At 56.4% G+C, this 22,130-nt stretch overlaps 1 protein-coding gene across 1 annotated transcript in view; it reads right to left on the bottom strand.

The window, feature by feature from the left end:
• Positions 1 to 22,130, bottom strand: part of DOCK1 (dedicator of cytokinesis 1) — a 383,329-nt gene that overhangs the window by 336,253 nt on the left and 24,946 nt on the right. Inside the window, exon 2 of the mRNA XM_054581689.1 lies at positions 2,988 to 3,071. Within this exon, the coding sequence (XP_054437664.1) occupies positions 2,988 to 3,071 (84 nt within the window). The remainder of the gene's footprint in view (positions 1 to 2,987; positions 3,072 to 22,130) is intronic.

Genomic DNA, 22,130 nt, shown 5'->3' with positions numbered 1-22,130 from the left:
AGAGAGCACTGAGGGCGAACTATCCAGAGATAGCGGCTTTGGACATACCGCCGAGGAACAAGGCGGGAACAGAGGGACACCAACGACCGCATTTCTGTCCATGAAAAACAGAGGTGCGCCAACCAACAGTACAGGACCACAAACATACACAAAGCACACTTCAAACACAGCAGCGGGGTCTGCTCTCGGGAGCGGGAGGAGAAAGCAGAGAGCTTGGGGCTATCTTTTCTTCTACTTGTGCTGGCAGATGGCAGCTTCTCTCTAAACGGACTTCCGAAGCCAAAGGAAGAACCTGCAGGTTTCCTCCCCGAGACCGCGTACAGGCAGTGTTGCCGCCGCCCACCGAGCCCTCCCTCCCGGAGCCAGACTCCGCGCTGCAGGCCCAGACACTGCCCTCCAGGGCTCACAAGCTAGAAGCCCTGCGGCAAGTAGGGGGCCAGCCGCAAACCCCGCTGCAGGACACTGACGGAGGTTCAGTCAAAACAGTCATTTCCTAAGCTTTCTGCAGCACCTGCGATCTTGCGCAGGCACAGCATCCAGCCCGCAGAGAGCCCGCGGAAATGAGCAGGCCAGGCCCACCGGGGCCACACGAGAACCACTTAATGAACACCCGTGCCCGTGGTCAGCCGGACCCCAGATGCTGTGAAAAGGCAGGGCACGCCCTCGACCGCCCCTCACCTCCTGCCCCCTGCACAGCGACCTGTGGACGCCTTGTCCTTGCTCCAGGCCCCGAGCCTGCAGCAGCCTCACACAGAGAAAACGAACCATCCCTGGAGGGCAAATTTGTTTTTTGAAACTTAATATAAAGAGTGAGCCTCTAGAAATGTTATATTCTCTGGAGCCATCTCAGTCATATCCTGAGAAGGATCACATAGAAAAAGAAAATTAAATTTGACAAACAGAAATAAATTTTCAAAGGAAAAGCGGGAGGGCGAAGGGGGAAGGAGCAAAGAAGAAAATGCCAAACTCTAACACATGAAATTTCTTTTTTTCTTTTTTTAATTATTGTTTATTGATTTTGCTATTAGAGTTGTCCCACGTTTTCCCCCTCTGGCCCCCTCTACCCTGCACCCCTCCCTCCCTTCAGCGATCCCCCCTCCTTTGTTCACGTCCACCAATCCATGAAATTTAAATAGAACAAGTAGAAAGGGTAGAAAAACAATTACTCCATTTATATTTGATGGTAATAAAATCATCAAGTCCCCCAAAGTCCAAACTATTCCCCCAGACCCATTTCTCTGACCCGGTTCTGATTAAAACCAAAAGACAGCTTCCAAATGAGGTGGTTTCACTTTTCACTGAAGGCTTTTCAAAGAGTGGAGTGTTTTTAACAGAGTTCCGAAGATGGACTCGCCCACCAAATAAAGGCTCCGGGACGGGTCCTCCGGCAGGATCCTGGCCAAAAAGTCAACTGCCTGCCCCTCCAGGGTTTCTCTTTCTGGTTATATGCACGACAGGGATCACGGCCCCCGAGGGTCCCAGAGCCTTGACAAGGACATTCTTCCTCGGCTGCAAAGGACAATGACGGGGCCGCAGAGGAAATGTTATCTATTCAGAAATGACGTCACCGCCCAATGTTTATGAACCAGGGTTCCAGCTGCGGTTGACCCAGGGGCAGAAATAAAAAAGATGGAAGAGCATTTTTCCCTTCAGATCAGAAGAGTGTCTGAGATGAGAGGATTGATCCTTGACCTCTACTTCATTTCCCTCTGTTTCCTCTCAGCCATTGGCAAGATATAGGGAGAGCAGATAAGGCCACCCGGCTGCTGTGAAAGTGAAGACAAACGCAAGGTGCTCATCGCGCACTCCCCCCCCAAACCCCACCATTCACTCCAGGCCGGGCTCTGTAAGACGCTGCTAAAGCCTTTTTTCATTTCCAGTAGGACTTGTGCAGGGTAGGGGGTGCAAATGGAATGGAATTCCAAGTTCGTGTGGGTCCCGTGGGGAAGTAAGGGCCACGCCTAGAGCCTGAAAGCCCAGCACGGCCTCCCCCGCGTGCAGAGTGGGTTCAAAGATGGGGTCTGAAGCCCCGCGAGGTGACAGCGATGGGTCCTCTCCGCCCCGCCTCCCTCTTGGAAGGGTGTGGCTGAACCCGCCCCCCCCCCGCCCCCCGGCAATCTGGTGGTTGTAATCATCGACTTTAATCGCTTCTTCCCATTCCTAGGCTATACAGGAGTCACCCCTCCAAGCAGGAAATAAAGCCACCAACGCTAAAACGCCAGCTTACGAAAACTTCCGGACGGGGAGAAGGTAACAGCAGCCAAGGCGGTCACTGCATCCCTTTCGTGCCACCACAACCGGAGCGCAAAGTCAAAGGTGGCCCGTTCACAGAGTCCACAAAACGCGCAACGTGAAAACAGCGGGCTGAAACTCGGCATCGGAAGCCGCTGTCAGCCCCTGGACATTTTACTGGATAACTACGACCACCGCTTCCCTGGACCACGTCTGCGGGGGACCATGCCTGCTCTCTCCTGGGAAAGTGGGGTCGCAGAGGGAAAAAGAAACGGAAACATGAAACGACAGTTTTGGCTCCTCCGAGGTCGTGGCCAACGCATCGAACGCGAGCATAAGCAGCCGTCACGCGCCTCTCAACCGTGACTTCTACTCAAACACCTTAAATGTATTTTTGAAACTTTTTCTCAAATAGTCAGTTGTTAACAATCAGGGTTTACATACAATTGTGAAAAAGGAATCAGGTTGTTTTTTCTTCATGGAACAGCTTTTGTAATAGAACATCCTAGGGTTAAGAAAATGGATTTTGGGCTGTAAGTTCACCCTCGTAAGGCCTTCGTGAGGCAGTGCACAGCCTCGGCACCGCCCTCCCGGGCAAGGCCCTCATCAAGCAAGCAAATCGGCCGCAGCAGAAAGGAGAGCAGTGAGCACAAGAGCTGCCATCCAGGGCCCGCTCCGCCCGCCCCGCCGGGCACTGAGAAAGCGAGCTCGCTGCCCAGAACAGCAAGAGGAAAGGCACCAGCACGCATACGCACCTTCGTATGTTTCCAGGATGTGCACAGTGTCTCCGATTTGTAAAGAAAGTTCGTCCACACCCCTGGCGTCGTAGTTATAAAAGGCTGTGAAGGAGAAAAGACGAGAAGGAGAGGTCAGTGGAGGGAAAAGACTGATGCTGCTGGTTTCGGCTCGTTTTTTAACGTGGAAGTGCACGCAGTCTCTGCCTGGGCCATTTTCTCTCATACTCGCAGAAGCCGCCCTTTCTTTCAAGACACACATAGAAGGGTCATCGTTTAAGTAGAAGAAATTTATAACTACTCAGGAGACCAGACAACCACAAGTGATTTTTTTTTTATTGTGGTAAAATGTATATGATGTGAAATTTGCCTTTCTGACGGTCTTTAAGAGGACAGTTTAGTGGCATTAGTTACACTCAAATGCTGCGCTACCGTCACTGCTATCGATTCCCAAAACTCTTTCATTGCTCCAACAGGGACCCCACGCCCACTGAGCAAGCAATCGCTCCCCAGCCCGATAACCCGAACCGACTTCCTGTCTCTGCGGATCTGCTGACTCCAGCTCCCCGGTCTCAGTGGAATCACACAATACTGTCACTTTGTGTCTGGCTTCTTTCACTTAACATAACATTTTCAAGGTTCATACACATTGTACCTGGTATCAGGACTTTATTCTTTTTGTGGCTGAATAACATTTATAATAGGAAGAAAACTGAGGATACCGTTAACATTGTAATGATCACTTCATATACTATATTTTCAGGAATAGATTTTTTTTCATTTGATGACTTCTTCCTAACTATGAATCAATCACACATGAAATAAAAACTTTCAGGAAACCAAACTGGCTTTTAAAAAAATAAAAAGACAGCCCACGGGTTGGAAGAACATATTTGCCAATAAGGGATTAATATCCAAAACTTATAAAAAACTTAGAAAACTCAACACCAAAAAAACAAACAATCCAATTAAAAAATGGGCAAAGGACCTGACTACACACTTCTCCAGAGAGGACATACAGACAGCCAATAAAAATATGAAAAGATGCTCAGTCACTAATCATCAGAGAAATGCAAATTAAAACCACAATGAGATATCACCTCACACCTGTCAGAAGGCTTTTATCAATAAATCAACAAACAAGTGCTGACCAGGATGCGGAGAAAAAGGAACCCTAGTGCACTGTTGGCGGGAATTCAAATTGGTGCAGCCACTGTGCAAAGCAGTACGGAGTTTCCTTACAAATGACCCAGCGATCCCACTTCTGGGAATATATTCCAGGAAACCCAACACACTAATTCGAAAGAACATAAGTACCCCTATGTTCATTGCAGCGTTATTTACAATCACCAAGATATGGACGCAGCTCAAGGGCCCATCAGTAGATGAGTGGATAAAACAACCATGGGACATTTACACGGTGGAATACTACTCGGCTGTAAAAAAGAAAAAAAATTAACCTTCGCGACAGCACGGATGGACCTGGAGAACATTATGCCAAGTGAAATAAGCCCGTCAGAGAACGACAAACACCACGTGATACCACTCGGAGGTGGAATCCCATGAACAGACTGAACTGACAAGGAAAATGGGGACAGACTCCTGGACAGAGCAGGACGACGGCTATTGTGGGGGGGCGGGGGGCGGGGGGGCGGGATCGAGCCAAAAGGAAAAAGGGCTCAGGGACACGGACTACAGGGCGGGGATTTCGGGTGGGGAGGTATAAGGGGGATAAATGGTAATCGAAAAAATACAATAAAATCAGTAAATACACATTTTTAAAAATCATATAACCAATGTTGACATGAAGCCAAAAAGCTATGTTACAATCAAATATGCAAAAATAGGTCCAGCATGAAGAAGAAAACCTTAAAACTGGCAATCCTCGACAAATGGGTGAAATCCCAAATCCTTATGCCAACATAAATCAGATCCTACTCGTCTGAGATGGGCACCTAATCAAGTGACACCATCAAATTAAGGCCATGCTGTGCTCAAACATTATGGGATAAAAGAACTGCCACAGCACGGAAAAATAAAAAAACATGTCAGAAAGCGTCTGAGACCCGAAAATTATTCCATTAACCCACTCTCAATTTTTTTAAAAAGTACAGATACGGTGATGTCCCTCCTCCCCAATGGATTCTACCTAAAAAGATGTCATCATATGCCACGTAAAACTCGTCTCCCAATGCCTGGTCAACTTCCTGTCCATCCGTGCTGAACGTCCTGCCAGACTAGGCTATCCTTAAGTGGCCCCTTCACTGTGTCCGTCTCTGAAATTCTCCTTGATCGCATCTCGTGCAAACTCCCCCGCAAGCTCAGCGGGCCCTCCAGCACCGACCCCTCGTCTTCCCTCCCTCCACCCACTCCCGGGCCCTGGCCCAGCTTCATCCTGAAAGAAGGAAGCCAACGCGTCCCACACCTGCAGGACCGGCACGTACCCGCCCCTGCCAACCGGCCCGCCCGCGTACCGCCTCCTCCGGAAAGCCAAGTCCAGGTAAGTGTGCTCTGTCGACCCCCTTCTCCAACCACCCCCAGCACCAGAGCGACGTGCTCCCCGTTGTCAGCCCCGTGACGGAGCCCCTCGACTGAGACAGCAGCCCAGGCGTCAGGCCCTGGAAGCCTCTCGGGCTGTCACGGTCGCGGACTCCGGAGCCAGACAACGTTCCGCGAAGCGCCTGTGCCCATGACACCCTGGTGACCCCAGCACACGACCCACCCTCTGGGCCACCTGCCCCCCGGTCTGTGAAATACGGCTACGGACACCTGCACCTCAGAGGGCTGCGTGTGCACGCCGCGTCCTAAAGCAGCGCCACTGGCGGGTCTGGCAGCAGGGCGCACTGGGCGTAGCAGGGAACGAACTCTCGGTGGGTGAGGAAGGCTCCTGTCCTGGCCGGGGACACCTAGTTTCTACGGCCGTACGGACTCCCGTGGCTACCAGGGTCCTGCCGAAGAGGTCAGAGCAAGCACACCACCCCACGTTCGCAGGGTCTGCTACACCGAAAGCCGTATAGAGGGAGAAAATTCCACTTCTGCAGGTATTTTCCTACTTTTCACAAAAACTTAATGTCCTCAGCTGACCTCAATGGGTATGAGCAGTTATTTAGGTTTATTTAGCATTTTAGGTTTATTTAGCGAGTCTGGAACAAGACAAGACCGCACGAGGTACCAGATGCTCCGGGCACATGCGGGCCTCTCCCAGGCCGCACGGCCGCCTCCCGCCGCCTGGCGGAACCATTTCTCACAGTTCTGCACAGCCTCCTGCCAGGGGGCCAATTCCGTTACAGAGGCGGAGAAGTTAAACACGCCACAAATAACAAAAACGGCATAAAATGAACACGCCCACTACACACACACTCCGTGAGGCACACACGCTGACGCCTTTGAGCGCCCGCCTCTCCCTCACTGAGGCAGGTGAACAAAAGCAGTTGAGAACGTCTCATCTGTGGCTACAGAGACTTCCAATTTCACTACGAAATGAGCTTTAAACACCCCTGATTTCCTGGGTGAAGGAAAAAAGGGCCTGAGGGTTTAGCTCTGTAACCCCAAATGACACGGCAAGCTGAGGAGGCCACCCCACCGGCTGCCCGCGGCCAGCCTTCGGTCCTTCCAAGAGGCACTGCCTAAGGACCCCTGTGATAAAGCCAAACCCAGAGACTCAGCTTTGTCAGATTATCGGATGAGAGAGTGGGAGGGAGGAGGGAAGGGTGGTAGATAGAACTTGGGCCCCCAAAGTCCCCCAGACGCTGTCAGGGTAGCACCTGACAGGTAGGTGCGAGTAGGTAAAGGGACTGGAGGAGAGGATGCTAATAATTCTAAGTTATCCACGTGGGCCCAACGTTACTCGCAAGGGTCTGCGGGAGAGGGAGAGAGGAGGGTCAGGGTCGGAGAGGGGACGGGACATAGCAGCCGAAGTCCAGGTGAGCCCGCAAGGGGCTGGGAGCCGAGGGCCGCGGGCGCCCAGAGGCTGGAAGCGGCAGCCCCACCCGCACCTCGAGTCCAAGGCTTCCGACCCCGGAACTGCGAGTCTGCACATGTGTGCTGCTCGAAGCCCCTACGCTGGCAGGTTTCTGTGACAGCGACAGGAAACGCACGCGGGGACGTGAGTGAAAAACCACACGACCGTGGTGTTCTGTGGTTTATCTCCTGACTGCGGGCCGGCTGGAATAGAAATAGAAAAAACCCACCCCATCCTGGAGAAGAACCTCCGTGCGGGTCTACCTCTGCATCCTTTCCCGTTTCCCTTTTCCCATGAGCAGCACGCTGGAGGGACCGTGCAGTCCGGGACTGAGAGCCCCAGGCCTGTGTGTGCTGCCGCCTCTGGCCAGGCTGTCAGGAGGACAGCGGGGTTGAGGAGGAGCAGTGTGTTAGACCTACAGCCCACCAGGCGGGGCGGGGAGGCGGGGTGGGGAGCGGTGAATGCCGCTGTCTCCAAAGACGCGGATGGCCACGCGGTGACTGTGTTTTCTGGTGGAGCTGATTCTCGGATCGTAACTGATCGGAAAAATAAAGAAGACAAATCGGGAGACTGGCAGTGAGGCTGCCATCGCGGTGCTTGTGCCACGTAAAGACATTTAAAACTCAGGTGCCATCCGTCTTCATCCTTCATGAAGCAGGAGGCGCTTACGCAATTTCCTGTCCTGCCCGCGCTCCCCAGGAAGGGGCAGCTTTGAAAGGTCAAACAGCCAGAATAAGCGTAGCCTTTTACACTGAATATGCATGGGTTTGTTGAAGACAAATGTTCTGCATCTTTCTCACGTTTCTGTCACCCAAGAATGGGGGGCCTTCGGCCACAGACCCGTCGGAGCCAGGTGCCCGCCGTGGGGACCCGCCCGAGAGGAGGGCTCCCGCGTGCCCCCCGCGCTGTCGACAGTGCGGATGCCGTGAGCGAAGCTGCGGCGACTGACGGAAGGGTGCCGGGACGCCGGTGGCGGCGGCGATGGCGGTGCTGAGCAGGAGGGTCAGGGAGACAGAGCTGATGGCGATAAGGCCGGGGATGGTGGTGAGTACGATGGTAACAATGCCAGTGACGGCGACTACGGTGACGATGGCGGCAGTGCTGCTGAGGGCGGTGGTGGGTACGAGGATGGCACTGATGGTGACGGTGACTACGGTGACGGTGGTGGTGGCCACGATGGTGGGGACGGTGACAAGGGGGGATGAGGGCGAAGCTGCTGCTGCTGCTGCGTGCTACTGGCTGGCATTGACTGGCTACAGTCTGTGTGCTGGGCACTGAGATAAGTGCTTCGCACGTTCACACTCATCCTCACAACAGTCCCGTGAGTGGGCAGGGCTTTTTCCCATCCCCACGTCGGGGTCTCCGGCGGCTCGGAGTCAGCCCACGTGGGAGCGGCCGGCGGAGGGGCCGTGCGGAGCCAGAGGCCACGGGCTCAAGGGCCACCACGACAGCCCTGCACGGTCCTGTCTCCAACCCTTGGCCTGCATCTTGGCGCCTCAAACTGACTTCCTGATGGCACATGCCAACGACCAGCCTGGAGACGCTGGCAGGCAGGCCGGCGCGCATTCCGGAAGCCCACCGGTGTGCGAAGCACAGTGCCCGGGGCTGCTCGTTCCTTACGCAGAAGAACCCACGCTGGGGCAATTCCAGAAGGGCGAGGTGGGAGTAGCATCCGTAGCCTATCAGTGTGGTGCACCACGTTCACAGAGTAAAAAAAATTTTCAATCACATGATCGTCCCAACTGGTCCGGAAAAAGGATTTGAGGAAATGAAACTCCCATGCAGAGAAAGACAATAAAACCTACTTGACTGCTCTGACATGAGGGAAAACTCCACCGTGAGCCATAAACCCATCGGACAGAGTCCTACAGAGCGGAGTGGACTCGCTCAAGGCGGCACGGGGACTCTGCAGCCCGGGGGCCGCGGGGTTTCCCCCAGGCCGTCTGCACCACCCCTCTGCCCGGCCCGAGTCCTCGCCCAGCTGAATTCATATTACCTGAGTAAATTCTCTTTCCCGTCCACCGCCAGAGCCACCCTCCTTCCATCTTCCTCCGGATCCCCGCACTGCTGCCCTTTCTGAACAACAGCTAAACCCCCCCAGCAGAGCACGGGACGTCCGCTGCGATCGGACACCAACCCACCTTCCCAACCTCGTCCTCCTGCCACCGCACCCCCCCCCACCCCCGGGCCGGCCGCAGGGGCCCCGCCCCTGGGAAGGCCCCTCCCCCTGCACCCCTGGAGACACCACTGGTCTGCAGGGCCTGTCTTTAATTTCACATCCTTCTCCAGATCCCTCTTGAAGTCTTTCTCTTCCCCCTGCCCCCGCCCCCGCCCCGCAGAAACAACTACACACATGCCTGAATGAACTGCCTGCTGCTGACCTTTCCTATCAGCTCTGTGACATCGCACAGCCTTGGAGGGTCGCTTATCTCTACGTCCCTCTAGACCAAACCCCTTAGAGGACGCAAATATTTATTAATCATCAGCTTTTCCACAGTAGCTAGCGCCATGCCTTGCAGACTCTCGATAAAAAGGCACTGCATCTAACCAGATCACAAAACATCCCGCCCTTTTGTGAGCACCAGCCAACACGGAATCATTTGTGCCTCTTCAGAACGATCTTGCCCTTTAGAGAAAGATCTAGGAGGCCCAGATTTATTTCGTCCACAAGAAAGAGACACAATGCTGGCTTCCAGGCTCTGGTTGGGTCTCTTCCATGCAGTGCGTTGATCTGCCATCTGCGCTCAGGTTCAAAGCCTCCTGACGGCACCCCACTCCTGGAAATCCACTCAGCTCCACTTCCCTGCCCCACAGCCTGTCCTCTTGAAGCACGACTCCCCGATCTCCAGGAGCGATGTAAGAGAGGATTAATTCTTTTAAAAAGTCACCGTGTGAAAATGAACCGTCCTGTCTGCGGTCTCGCTCCCTCCCTCTCGCCTTCCGCTGGACCCAGGTGCTCCGAGGCATGCGCCGCGCCCTTCCGGAGCGCGGGCTGCCCAGGGCTCCCCGCGGCAGGGGTGCTCGTCCGCTGCCCTCACCTTCCATAAACACGCAGATCTAGTCTGTGCCAGGAACACCCTCAGGAGCCCGCCCGCCCCCTGCTCCGGTCCAGCACGGAGCCGGTGCTGGTGTGAGAGAGGCGAGCTGAGCGCCGCACAGCCCCAGGGAGCCAAGCCCGCCCACAGCCTGGTCTCTGAGGAACGACCAGGCTGGCACAGTCAGGGAACACAGTGTAGAATAAATCAGATTATATGCCTCCTTCCCGGGTACACGGCCAAAAGCACGGAATGCAGGGACTTGAAGAACAGATATTTGTACCCCCATGTTCACAGCAGCATTACTCACAGGAGCTGAACAGCGGAAGCAACCCAAGTGTCCAGCAACAGATGAATGTATCAGCCAAGTATGGCCACGCATACAAGGAAAAGTGATTCGGCCTCACCAAGAGGAAGGGATTCTGACCCCGGCTCCCTTGAAGACATGATGCTAAATGAAATGAGCCAGACACAGAAGGCCAGATACTGTAAAATTCCATGAATAACTGGTACTAGAATAGTCATAGTCACAGAAACAGGAAGTAGAACGGTGACTGCCAAGGGCTGGGGGAGGGGCGGTGGGGAGCGCATACTTAATGGGGGGAGAGTTCCAGTGGGGAAGATGAAAAAATTCTGGGGGCGGACGTTGCTGATGGGTGCACAGCAATGCGAAGGGGCTTAATGGCACAGAACCATTAAAATAATAAAAAAGATGCGACCGCCCTGGCTGGTGTGGCCCAGTGGACTGAGCACCAACCTACGAACCAAAGGGTCGCCAGTTCAGTTCCCAGTCAGAGCACATGCCTGGGTTGCAGGCCCGGTCCCCACTAGGGGGCGTGTGAGAGGCCACCACACATCTATGTTCCTCTCCCTCTCTTCCTCCCTTCCCCTCTGTCTAAAAATAAATAAAATCTTGAAAAAAAAAAAACAACTTTAAAAAAAAAAAAAGATGTGATGAATAAAAGTAAAGGCCAGTAAAGTAAATGTGGAAAGTTCCCCATGGATTTAGCACCTCTCTTGACTGTGAGCTGTGAAACACGCAGTGGGTCCACATGCAAACTCCCGCAGGTTTAGAGCTTCCCTTACCGGGTCCCACGCATCAGGCTGAAGCCAGGGGAAGCTCGGGGTGGTGGGCGCAAGGCCAAAGGATACCTCTGGTACCTTGAATGCCCCCATTTCTAACAAGGATGCCACTTTTAAACCCGCAGAGTTATGTCTGCTGGGTTCCCAGCTTTCTAAGGAACACAGAGTTTGTTTCTCTGCCAATAAAACCCCTGAGGCAGGAGCCATGCAGCACTGGGATGTTCCCATCAAGGAACCCATCTAAATAATTAAAGAGCGGAGCCGGGCATGGCAAGATATAGAACCCTCATCTGTCATTCAATATTTCTTTTTGCCTTTTGGATGGAAACAGGTGGGAGGGATGGTAAAGATAAGGGTATGAAAAGAAATATACAAGAGAGTCTTTTATCAAATTCTAATAGACGTGATGGACACAATTCAAAGATATTTTAATATCTTTCTTCAGAATAAAATACCACTGCATGCCTGCCTTATGCACAGCTGGCTAGCAACTATCTCATTTCTATCTAGTCCAAAAGGTCAAAAGTGCCCTAAACGTGCAGGTTGCTTAGGCAATATACTGGGCTGTGGATGAATGGGGGCTTTATTTTTTTTTCCAATGGCAGGAAAAATAAGACTCCTCTTTTCAACACTTTTTGTCTGTCCTAAAGTCCGTGCTGGGATAGAAAGCTGTCGACTTCACTGTGGACAGTCTTTGCAAATCCACCCACGAATAAGCAAAGACTTATTAGGTGACCTGAGAAGTATCTTTTTTTGCATTTAATTTTGTTCAGCAGCAAAGAGGTGTTAAGACGAGATAGGGGAAAAGATTTCATCTCTTTTAATCATCTTTCTCAAGGCAGAAAGGCTATTGCTATTTAGGAAAACCGATACTAGGTAAATAGCCAGAACCCCAGCCCCCACCCCCAGCCAGGCGCCCTTCACTGTGACCTTGGGGGCTGGGCCAGCAAACCCCACCCCCACTGGCCAGCTGGAGGAGCCTCTGCAGAGCAGAACGGCAGGCCAGCGGGACACGTGAGAGCGGTGGACTCCACAAACCGGGGCTGGTCCCGGGGAGGCCCCTGGGCAGCCAGGGCCTGCAGACTGACTGATCGGACGCAGGCCTTCCTTTCTCTGCTATAAACAAGGCCAGGACCCACACCTGCCCTCACTGGTCCAACAGGTTCTCCCTAAAGGACACAGTGAACACAGGCGCAGGCCTGAGAGCTCACGGAAGGGAGGCCAGCCAGGCCCGGGGACACACGGAGGAAAACGTACAGAAGGCTCAGGGCTGAGATCCAGTTTTTTGTGATACTAAAGGATAAGGTCCTTTGTCACGTCCCCCAGTGTCTCTTACTGGGCGTCAGCGAAAAGTCTCAGGGGATCGTTCTGCCGAATGCAAGGCCTCTCTCTGCTCTCCTTTCAAACCATCCACTCTAACCTGAATGGCAACTAACAGAGACCAGGAAGGGCAAAGCAAAACGTGTAAATGTGTTTTTCTTAATGGCAAAGAAAAAGTGCATATATACAAAATTCACAAATAAAGTGAGCCATCAACCCAGGGGGAAGCCTCTGTCATTATGTAGATGTGAGCAGAGGAGTCCCCAGGCAACAGAACTCCAGAGCCACCCACGCTCCTCCCCCTCCAGGGCCACATGCCCAGGCACACTTCTGCATGGAAGCCCCCTGCGTCCCCCCCTTCACCTGGCTTGGCGCTCCAGGTCACACATCACCTGTACGAACACCTTCCCACATCACTCCCACCCTGGGAGGGAGCTGAGTGCTCATATAAACCCAAAACCCCAGAGGCAAGTGGCCCAGGTCTGGCCAAGTCAGGACCTTGGCTCCCTCCTTCGAGGCTGCGCTGTGACGGGCTCTCCTCCCCCCACCCACAGATGTGGAAATGTCCCTGCTCCCCACGCAGTGCCTCGGGGCCAGGCCCACGCTGCTGCAACCACCTGGTTTTGCCTCTCCCCTCTGGGGACAAGAGGGCCGTGTCTGGGCAGTGGGGAAGCACGTCAGCAGTTAGCATCTGGCGCGCACCAAAACGTCTGAAAACGTCTGAACAGGCTTCCCCCCGGGGCACGCTCCTCCGCAGGGGTTTCTGGAACACTGGAGCTGCCCTGTGAGAGGGGCGGGTGCTGGCCCTGACCTTAGGACCCTGGGAGCAGCTTCCAGACCTCCCGGTGAGCAGGCCCCACCGGCGGCGAGCGTCTCCCTGCTGTTTGCTCTTGCAGAGCTGCTGGCCCTGTCCTGGCAGGGGAGAGCAGAGAGGGCCCAGGAGCAGAGGGTGCGGGGCGAGCTAATGAGGTGATGAGCGGACAGGTGCCCTGCGTAGGATCCTTGGCACCCTCTGCCCAGGCGAAACTGCTTTGCTTCTGGGCATGCGGCTGGGCCTCCACGGCGGGCCCCCAGCGAGACTGTCAGAACTGAGGTATTAGACGTCGTCTAGCCAGCGAAGTCCAGTCTTCCGTTTCCAGCGTGACACGGGCCCAAACAAAACTGCACTGTTTTCCAATGGATTTAGGAGTCCAGCAATAGTTCCGCAGCCATGCTTGCCCTTATGGACGTGGTCAACGACTGGCTCAGTCAGCACTTCAGTCCCTGTGGGCGCCAGGCTCCATCAGGCGCGGGTGCAAAGGCGGAAAGGATGCAGGGCCAGTGTGATCGGCATCGGGGCGCGTACAGGGAAAGGCCAACCGCACCCTGCGTGTTCAGAAGAGCTGCTCGCGGACTGGGAAGCTAGCGGAGGGAGGCCCTTCTTCAGGCTCCACTTGATAAATATTTATCAGGCACCTGCTCCGTGGAGGGCGGCACATCCAGCAGTTTCCCCAGGCCGGGCGGAGGGAGCCTGGCCCCACCGGCCTGTTCACTGCTCGCGAGGCTCCTCTGCCTGGGCCCAGGCCCAGGCCCAGGCCCGCCAGGAGTGGCCTTGAGGCCCCAGGGCCCCAGCCTCTGTCTTCCCCATCGGGTCTCTAACCCCACACCTGGCCAGACCTTCAGGCTCCTGAGCGTGGCTGGGTGTCCACAGAACACCCAACACCTCTGAGGAGGCATCAGTACCCAGCAGAAGCGGCTACATAATTTTCAGGGCCCAATGCAAATAAAATACTCATATGCAGTCCCTTGTTCGAAAATTATTTCAGTTTTTGAGACGACTAGGATGGGTATCAGCCTCCCCCCCCCCCCCCCAAAAAAAAAGCAGAAAATAACAAGCGTCGGTAGAGATGTAGAAAACGCGAACCCTGGTGCGCGGCGGGGGAATGTGAAGTGGTGCGGCCGCCGTGGAAAGCAGTCCAGCAGTTCTTCGGGGAGTTGATGTAATTACTACATGACCCAGCAGTTCCACCTCTGGGTGCAGAGCCAAAAGAACTGACAGCAGGAACGCGACCAGACACCGGCACGCCCGCGCTCACAGCGGCACGGCGGGCGCAGCCAGCAGGCGGCCGCGGCCGAGTCTCAGAATCTGCCAGCGGAGGAGGGGTAAAGGGAATGGGCTCCACACCCCCAGGGCAATGCTGCTCGGTCTTCAAAAGGAATGAGGGTCTGACACGCGCTACGACACGCACGAACCTTGAGGACGTCACGCCAGGTGAAATAAGCCGTCACAAAATGGCAAATGCTGCACGGTCCCACTTGGTGGTAAAATTAAGAGGGACAGAACGCAGAACGGAGGTTTCCAGGGGCAGGGAAGAGTGAGGAGTGGAGGCTTGGTGTTTAACGGGTACAGTGTTTCAGGCCCACGAGACAAAACCGTTCTGGAGACACAGCAGAGTAACAATGACAGTGTATTTAATGCCACTGAACTGGACACCTAAAAATGGCTAGAACTGCATGTTTTACGTGATGCCTATTTCACCGTAATAGAAAAGAGCGGAGGGGGGAGACGTCAGCGCAGGGTGCGGGCCGGCCGCGGGCGCAGGCCTGCGCAGCCGCGGCCCCAGGGAGCGTTCCCTTTCCAGGGCGCAGGGGCCGCGTTTTGCAAGGGCAGTGCTTCCGCAGCAGAGCCCTGTGAGCCTGAAGAGCTATGTTATATTTTAATAGTCATTTCAATTGACTATAAAAATACAGCATCACATAATAAAATTGCTTTTGCACTGTGGTAGAAATACTTAGCAAGAGATGAGAAATACTTAGCAAGAGGCTATAAAAACCTATTTGCTTGCTTATAGAGTAGTTGCTGAACAGGACAAAAGCAGAAGATGATAAAAGGGAGGCAGGGAGATTCCACCCCAGAAAACGCAGGCAGCAACATGTCCGCCATGATACTCCACAGACAGGACCCGCGCGGTCATTTTTTATTAACGCGCTGAGCAAAAATCGACCACTTCTCTGCTACTTGTGTCTTGTTCATTTTTAACTTTTAAAGCGCCATCAGATTTGATACCAGAACACACTCATTCCCCGGCGGTTCCCTGCGGCTCCATCCGACTCGCCCGCAGCTGCCCTAGACAGGGCCGCGGCTGGCCGCCGAGACGCCACAACAGCCCTGCAACCCCGACACATCGGAACATCACTTTCCCCCAGCAAATCCCCTTCAGCGGGGAAAACCCCGCCCACCAACGAGGGACAGTCTCCTCACACTGCTCCCACCAGGCCCGCGCCCCACAGGCACTCAGTGAGAAAAGCGTGCTCGCCGCCTCCGCCACCGTCGTCACTACCGCCACCAAAGTAACACCATCCCGACCGCGACAGCAGTCAAACGCCGCCACCACGGCCATCGCATCCCCAGCACCAGCCGCAGCAGCACCACCACCGCCATCATCACCATCACCACCAACACCCGCGCCACCACCGAAACCATCACCAGCACCGCCAGCACACCTGCGTCAGCTCAAGCGTCACCACCGCCACCGCCACCGCCAGCCACACCTTCACCGCCGGTGCCAAGGCAAGAATCCCTCCTGACTTTCACTCTTACTGAGACCAGACCGTGCACTTGCAGCTTCATGCACTTCCCCATTTCACCCCACACTAGCCCTATGATGTGGGTGCTAACAACATCCTCACTTCTGCATATGAGCTCAGCACAAAGAAATGGGCAAAGGCGGGGGCAGAGGGTATGGGCGTCACATGACCTCTGGCTAGAGAGCAGCCTCTGGGCCGCTGCGCCCGGCAACGAAGAGTGCCTGTCACAGACGAGGACTCCGCGGGCCTCCTCGAGCGCGAGCTCCCTGTGCCGCAAGGGGCTGTGCCAACTGGGGACAGTGTCAAAGGCCCCCAGCTCTCACTCCAGGAAGCCCCTGAGGAATACTGAAAGAGCAATTCCATTAATCCCACGCGTGTTCAGAGTCTGGAGGGGAAGCTGCCCGTCCACGCCGGTTGCCTCAGCTTCTCCATAGGTAGGTGCTCCCCAGAACCCCGAGGACCGTCGGTCATCCGGGCCAGCCGAGGAGGAACAGAGGTGAAAGACGCCTCGGCCAAGGTCCCAGGTGAGCACGAAAGGGCAGGTGGAGCCTAACAAGGCAAGATGCCTACGCTGAGAGCTCACAACTGCAAACCACCTCCCTCAGGCTGAAAATGGACATGACCCAGGTTCCCTGCCACTGAACGCTATTGGAAGCCAGGTCTCCAAAAAAGACCCCACCAGGAAGATCTGCCACGAGAGCTACCCCGGCCACAAAGAGCCCTTGATGCAGGCTTCTCAAGGGTGGCCAATATGATTATCACAGAACCTCGCAAGGCAGGCAGGACTATCATCGTCCTCATGTCACAGGTGAACCCACCAAGGCCTGGAGATGTGCCGCTGGCTGCACAGAGTCTCAGGTTCGGGAGGCAGGGCACTTCGGGTTTTGGAGGCAAGCGCCTGCCTCGGGCGCAGGCGTCGCGACAGAGCGCCGGGCAGCGGGGCACGGCTCTCCCTGCCTGGCTCGCTCCCCTTGGCACTCCTGACGCACTTTATAAAACCGGAGGGGAAGGTGTCAAAGCGAAAGTCTCACTAAATATCATCTGACATCACGCAAGGGCTGTCCCAAGCAAACCTTGTCGCCAAGTCCTATTGAGGTAAAATATTCCCTCGTGGTCCTTTTCCCCTGCTGATGCTTCCAGCATCCGTCAAATGCCCTCACTGTCCTGTCTCACGTGAATTTATAGTTACGGCACGAAAAGGACACTCCCCACACCCGCTCCTGTCACAGAGAGACCCATCCCTGTCCTAGCTCTGCCCTGCCCCTCTGCACTGACACAGGGGCTACAGATACTCCAGGGACAGAAGAGCTTCGCCAGGACAGGCCCCGTCATGGGAACCGCCCTCGCTTGCCGGCCCAGGACGGCCACCGCGTGCAGCTGGGCAGGGGCCAGCCGCGCAGAGGGCCCGAAGGTGCAAGTGGGCGCCGAGCGCCAGCCCACCTCCTGCGTGCCAAGCAGCATGTGGCCCCAAGGGGGCACCTTTCTGCAATTCAGGAAGGCCCTGTGTGGCTCCCGGAACACCCTGAGGCTGCCTGCACCCTGCCCAGGGACAGCAACAGAAGAGCAGTGGGGCCTGTTAACTTCATGTCCCCGGGGCCCAGCGCCCAGTGCCCAGGCAACACACGCCTTCAGGACGCAGCTGGGACTGGCCAGCAAACAGAACAAACAGAACAAAGGGTCCCAGGGCGCCAGGCAGGGAGGAAAGGGGGAGGCCCCGGACAGGGGAAGCGCGCCCTCTCTGTGGGACCCACACCACCGCCTGGCAGGTGTGGGCGAGACTCAGCAGGGTGCCCCAAGTCCCAGGGTCGGGGGAAGGTATGAGGGGGAAGGAACGCTGGGCTGGGAGGGTGGGTGCGGGTGCCGGACGGGCCTGGGTGGCCGTCAAGGGAGCTGAACGGCTGGCTGGCTGCAAACACTCCGCCCCCCTCCGCCCACACCCCCGCCCCTCCAGCCAGAGGCGCGCCAAGGGCCCCGCGAGAGGGAGAGCGGGGACGAGCGGGCCCAAAGGACCAGAGCTGCCCAGACACGCACAAGGAACGGGCCGCTCGGGGTTCATCGTAGCAGAATAGCTGGACTCCGGAATCGTGGCTAAGATTCTAAGAGGCTAAGGTTCCAGGGAAACGGGGCCTCTGGCCCGGCCGGCCTCAGACCCCGGCACCGCCCCTCGCGCCACCTGAGACCGCGGCGGGCCCTCCTCACAGCACCGTCCCTGACCCTCGAGGGTCAGGCAGGTTTAGCCCGCACATATGGACATATGTAGGTGTGTGTATGCATGTGTGTGTGCACAGTTTCATATATAGTTTATATACTTATATGTCTGTACATGTTTCTGTTGTCTATGCTAGTTTTTAATACTTAATACACTGAGTGTATTTTAATCCGTAAGCTAAGGAAAGCTGGAAATCCTTTAACCTTATTAAGGGAGCGGTGGTCCCCCCAGCTGAGCAAACTTATAGCCCCCCGTCTCTTTTTAGAGTTTTAATGACCCCCTGGAAGGGAGCACACGGGGGCGAACGGTTTCCCTCTCACGCCCCGAGCCAGGGCTGCAGCTCCAGCTCTGTCTCCCTTCCGGCAGCAGGAGGAACCGGTCAGCCCCGCCCCCCGCCCCCTCCCCACGTGCACTCAGGCATTTTCTCTAATGACCCAGCACCACTCTGCACTTACCTCTCTCCCAACCCTAACTTTGCACAAGTAGCCCCTGTGAAAAACACAGACCTTCAAAACCTCTAAATAAAAGTAACCTTAAAAATACACAGCCACCACTTGTAAAAGCTAACGAGGCGGTAACGTCACTATCACGTGGACTTGCACGAACAATGTCTCAGCAAAGCTGTTGAACCAAAAGCAGAGTCTGGAAGCGGCAGCCCATCCCGCAGGTGTCCCAGCCCAGCAGGCAGGACCCCTCCCGTGAACACTGCGAAGGGCGTCCAGGACCCGAGTCCTCACACTTCGTAACACGCAACCATGGGACGCAGGGCAGTGGCCTGCTGACGACCCTCTGTGCGCGGCCAGCGGAGCCCCGCCCGGCCCACGGGAGTGAGGAGCGCCCGCCTCCCAGGCCTGGGGCCGGGGCCCAGCTCCGAGGCGCCGACGCGCGGCTCCGCAAAGCCAGGTTCCAACACCAAGTTTCAGGGCTCTCCTCTTCCCAGGAAACCCGCTCAAAGCGTCATCGACATGTGAGCGACACGTCACTACTTTAGAATACACCCCCGCCCCCCCCATAAAAATCTGCCTTTGAGACATAAGGCTTTCTTCATTTTTGGTCATCTGTTTGACCCATTCTGGAAGGACAGTCCTTGGGGTTGCCTAACTCTCTGCTGGAGGAGGGACGTCTCTGGTACCTGAGCTTATGCCTCACCTTCTTGTGAGGTACGGGGTCCCCTGTGGGATAGGCAAGGGCAGAGGGCACCACATACAGTGGGCAGGGGCGGAGTGTGAGGAGGGAGTTACAGAGACAGGTGTCCACCCCCCCTGCCCGCTGTGGCCACCTGGCTGGGAACTTCCTTGGAGGTTCCCCCTAGGCTGGCCGACAGCCAGGGACTGGCTGACACAGAACACAGGAGACAGGCCCTGGCTGGTGGGGGAGGGGTCACATCCCACATCCGAGGGGTTCCTCCCACCACGGTGTCAGCTGAGGCTGCTCCCTGTCTGGCCCACTTCCCTCAGCCCCTCTCGGTGCCCCCACCCGGTGCTCTGGGAGCCTCTCACTCGGCCCAGGAGCCCCGTCTCAGGCTCTGCTTCTTGGAACCAACGCAGAAGCGGCAATCTTCCTGACAAAGAGGGAAATGCAATAAATCTCACCAAGGAAAATCTAACTTCTGCAGATTCCTGGGGCAAACAGAGGTCCAGCGACAGACTGAAGAAGTGAGGGAGGGAGAGGGAGTGGGGAGGGGAGGAAGGGAGAGCAACCTCTTTAAAATAAACCCCAAGAGGTTAAGTCACTTGTCTGAGGACCCCCAGCGTGGAAGCCACCGCCCAGCCAGGAAAGCAGAGCCCTAAGGCCATGCGCCAACACCTCTCCAAAGTGCCCCATCTGGTCCCTACCAGTCCACTGGGCAAAGCCTCATGAGGAATAGGCAGGGCTCGCACAGCTGGGGGACCCCAGAGCATCCAAGGGCAACGGGGCCGGGGTGCCCGTTCAGGGAGCACCGCTGTCCACTCCAGGCCCACAGGCCAGGGCGGGACCTGCGGCCCGGGCGGCCACGCCTGCGCCTCACGAGGCACGACGCTCCCCCTCCCCGAGCACCAGCCCCACTTGTGTGTGTGCTGGCCCCCAACAGACGGACAGAATCCCACGGTAGAATCTTTCCTGTTTCCAGAAGGGCATCTCCCTTCCGTCAGAGCGCCTGTGAAATGTGGGGTGCTTGCCCCCCGCCTTTCCTGAGAGGGTCCCTGGGAGCTGCTGCGTCCGGTGCATCACCACAGCGCGTGTGGGGTCCTGGGCTGGGCCCCCGGACAGCCTGATGGGACGGAGTCGCCAGGACGTCCCACGGGTGAGGACACAGAGCTCAGAGCCTGGGATGGACAGGCATCCAGACGGCCACCATGCTGCCCACCCCTGGGGCTCGGGCCCTGTGTGGTCCCTCCCCTTGAATGTGGGCTCGACCCGCTGGCCCACATCCAGCCAACAGCTTGTGGCAGGTAACAGGACGGTCCTTCAGTGCTTAGGTTATGAGGTCTGTCCGTCCGTCTGTCTGTCTGTCTGTCTCCCTGTTTGCTCACGTTGCTGATAAAATCCAGCTGCTGCAGCGCGAGATGCCCTGCAGCGCAGCCCATGTGGCAAGAAGCTGCCTGCGCCTCCAGCTACTGCCCCCGAGCGACCCTGCCCAGGACCCTGCGGCCACCGTGTGAGCCAGCAGGCCGGTCCCCGCCAGAGCCAGGTGAGCCCTGCAGGACCTCAGCCCTGAGGGAGCCAGAGGTAGGGGGCCCCACGAAGCCACACCCCGATTCCTGACCCCAGAGCTCTGAGATACCAAAGGTTAAAGGTGAGGTATTACAGTCTTGGTGTCCTGTGTCAAGCAGCGCGTGATGACTCAGGCAGAGGTGAACTGAGGGCGCTGGGACTCTTCTCATGACCCAGCCAGCCTGACCTCCCGGTCTCCGCTCCCCGGGCCCCCATCAAGCCGCGCACCTCTGCCCAGCTCCCTCCCTCCCAGCCCAACCCCAGCTCCAACTCCACAGGGTCAAAGTCATCAAGACAAAGGACACTCTTCTGTCTTTCTCTGTCCGGGCCACTCCCTCCTCCCAGCAGGGAGTCTTCCCTGGGCTGGTTCCCTCCCTCTCGGTCCCCCAGGCTGGCGCTCTTGGGGTTCAGAGACCCAGCTACTTCTCACCCTTCAGACTCCTGCCTAAGTCACCTTGTGCCAGCTTTTGTCACTGTCCCTGCCTCCCAACTGCACAAGCTGTGCCCCAGCCGGCCCAACGGCCCACGGGTCTGCCCCTTCGCCTTCCGAGCAGAGGGGACTGCCCAGCCCACAGCAGAGACGGCCTGAGCGTGGTCGCGGGCAAGGCCTCGGCCCGCACGGAGCCGCTCGTCCTCAGGAGCCGTCCGGGACACCAGCAGCACCCAGCACCGTAAGCACATGCCTCCCGGCCCTCCCCCCACAGCCAACTAGTCACAGCCTCACGTCATCGGTCCCCCGACCATTTCTCAAGTCCACGCGCCCTCCCAACTCCAGCCGGCATCACCCGCGTCACGCCTCTCCGGGACAGCGGCCCCGATCCCGCCTGCTCTCCCTCAGCCTCCGCCTCCGCCTCCCCCACCCCCCGCCCTCGCTGCCAGCCTTTGCAACGGCTCCTGGTGGTGGTCCCCGCTGGCCGTGCAGCCATCAGCGGCCGCTCACTGCTCTGCGGACCACGCCAGGTTCCTTGGTGAGGCTTGCGAAGACCCAGCTTCACTCTCCTGCCTCATCCAGACTTGGCTCCCTCCTCTCACCCTCAGAAGGATCTAGACCAAACTTCAGAGTCGCAGTCACTCCACGTACCTTCGGATACGTTTGTGCTTCTCCTGCCTACCCCTCTTCATCTCATGAATTCACACCTATCCTTGGCCCTGGCCAGGAGCTCAGCTGGTAAGAGCATCATCCTGACATGCCAAGGCTGTGGGTTCAATCCCCAATGAAGGTACATACAAGAATCAACCACTAAATGCACAAATAAGTGGAATGACAAATCAATGTTTCCTCTCTCTCCCTTCTT

This window comes from Pteronotus mesoamericanus, unplaced genomic scaffold (genome assembly GCF_021234165.1).
Source record: "Pteronotus mesoamericanus isolate MK-2021 breed Mesoamerican mustached bat unplaced genomic scaffold, CSHL_Meso_final contig_657, whole genome shotgun sequence".
Taxonomy (NCBI): domain Eukaryota; kingdom Metazoa; phylum Chordata; class Mammalia; order Chiroptera; family Mormoopidae; genus Pteronotus; species Pteronotus mesoamericanus.
The sequence above is the reverse complement of the archived record's forward strand: the minus strand, read 5'-3'. Positions and strand labels throughout refer to the sequence as shown.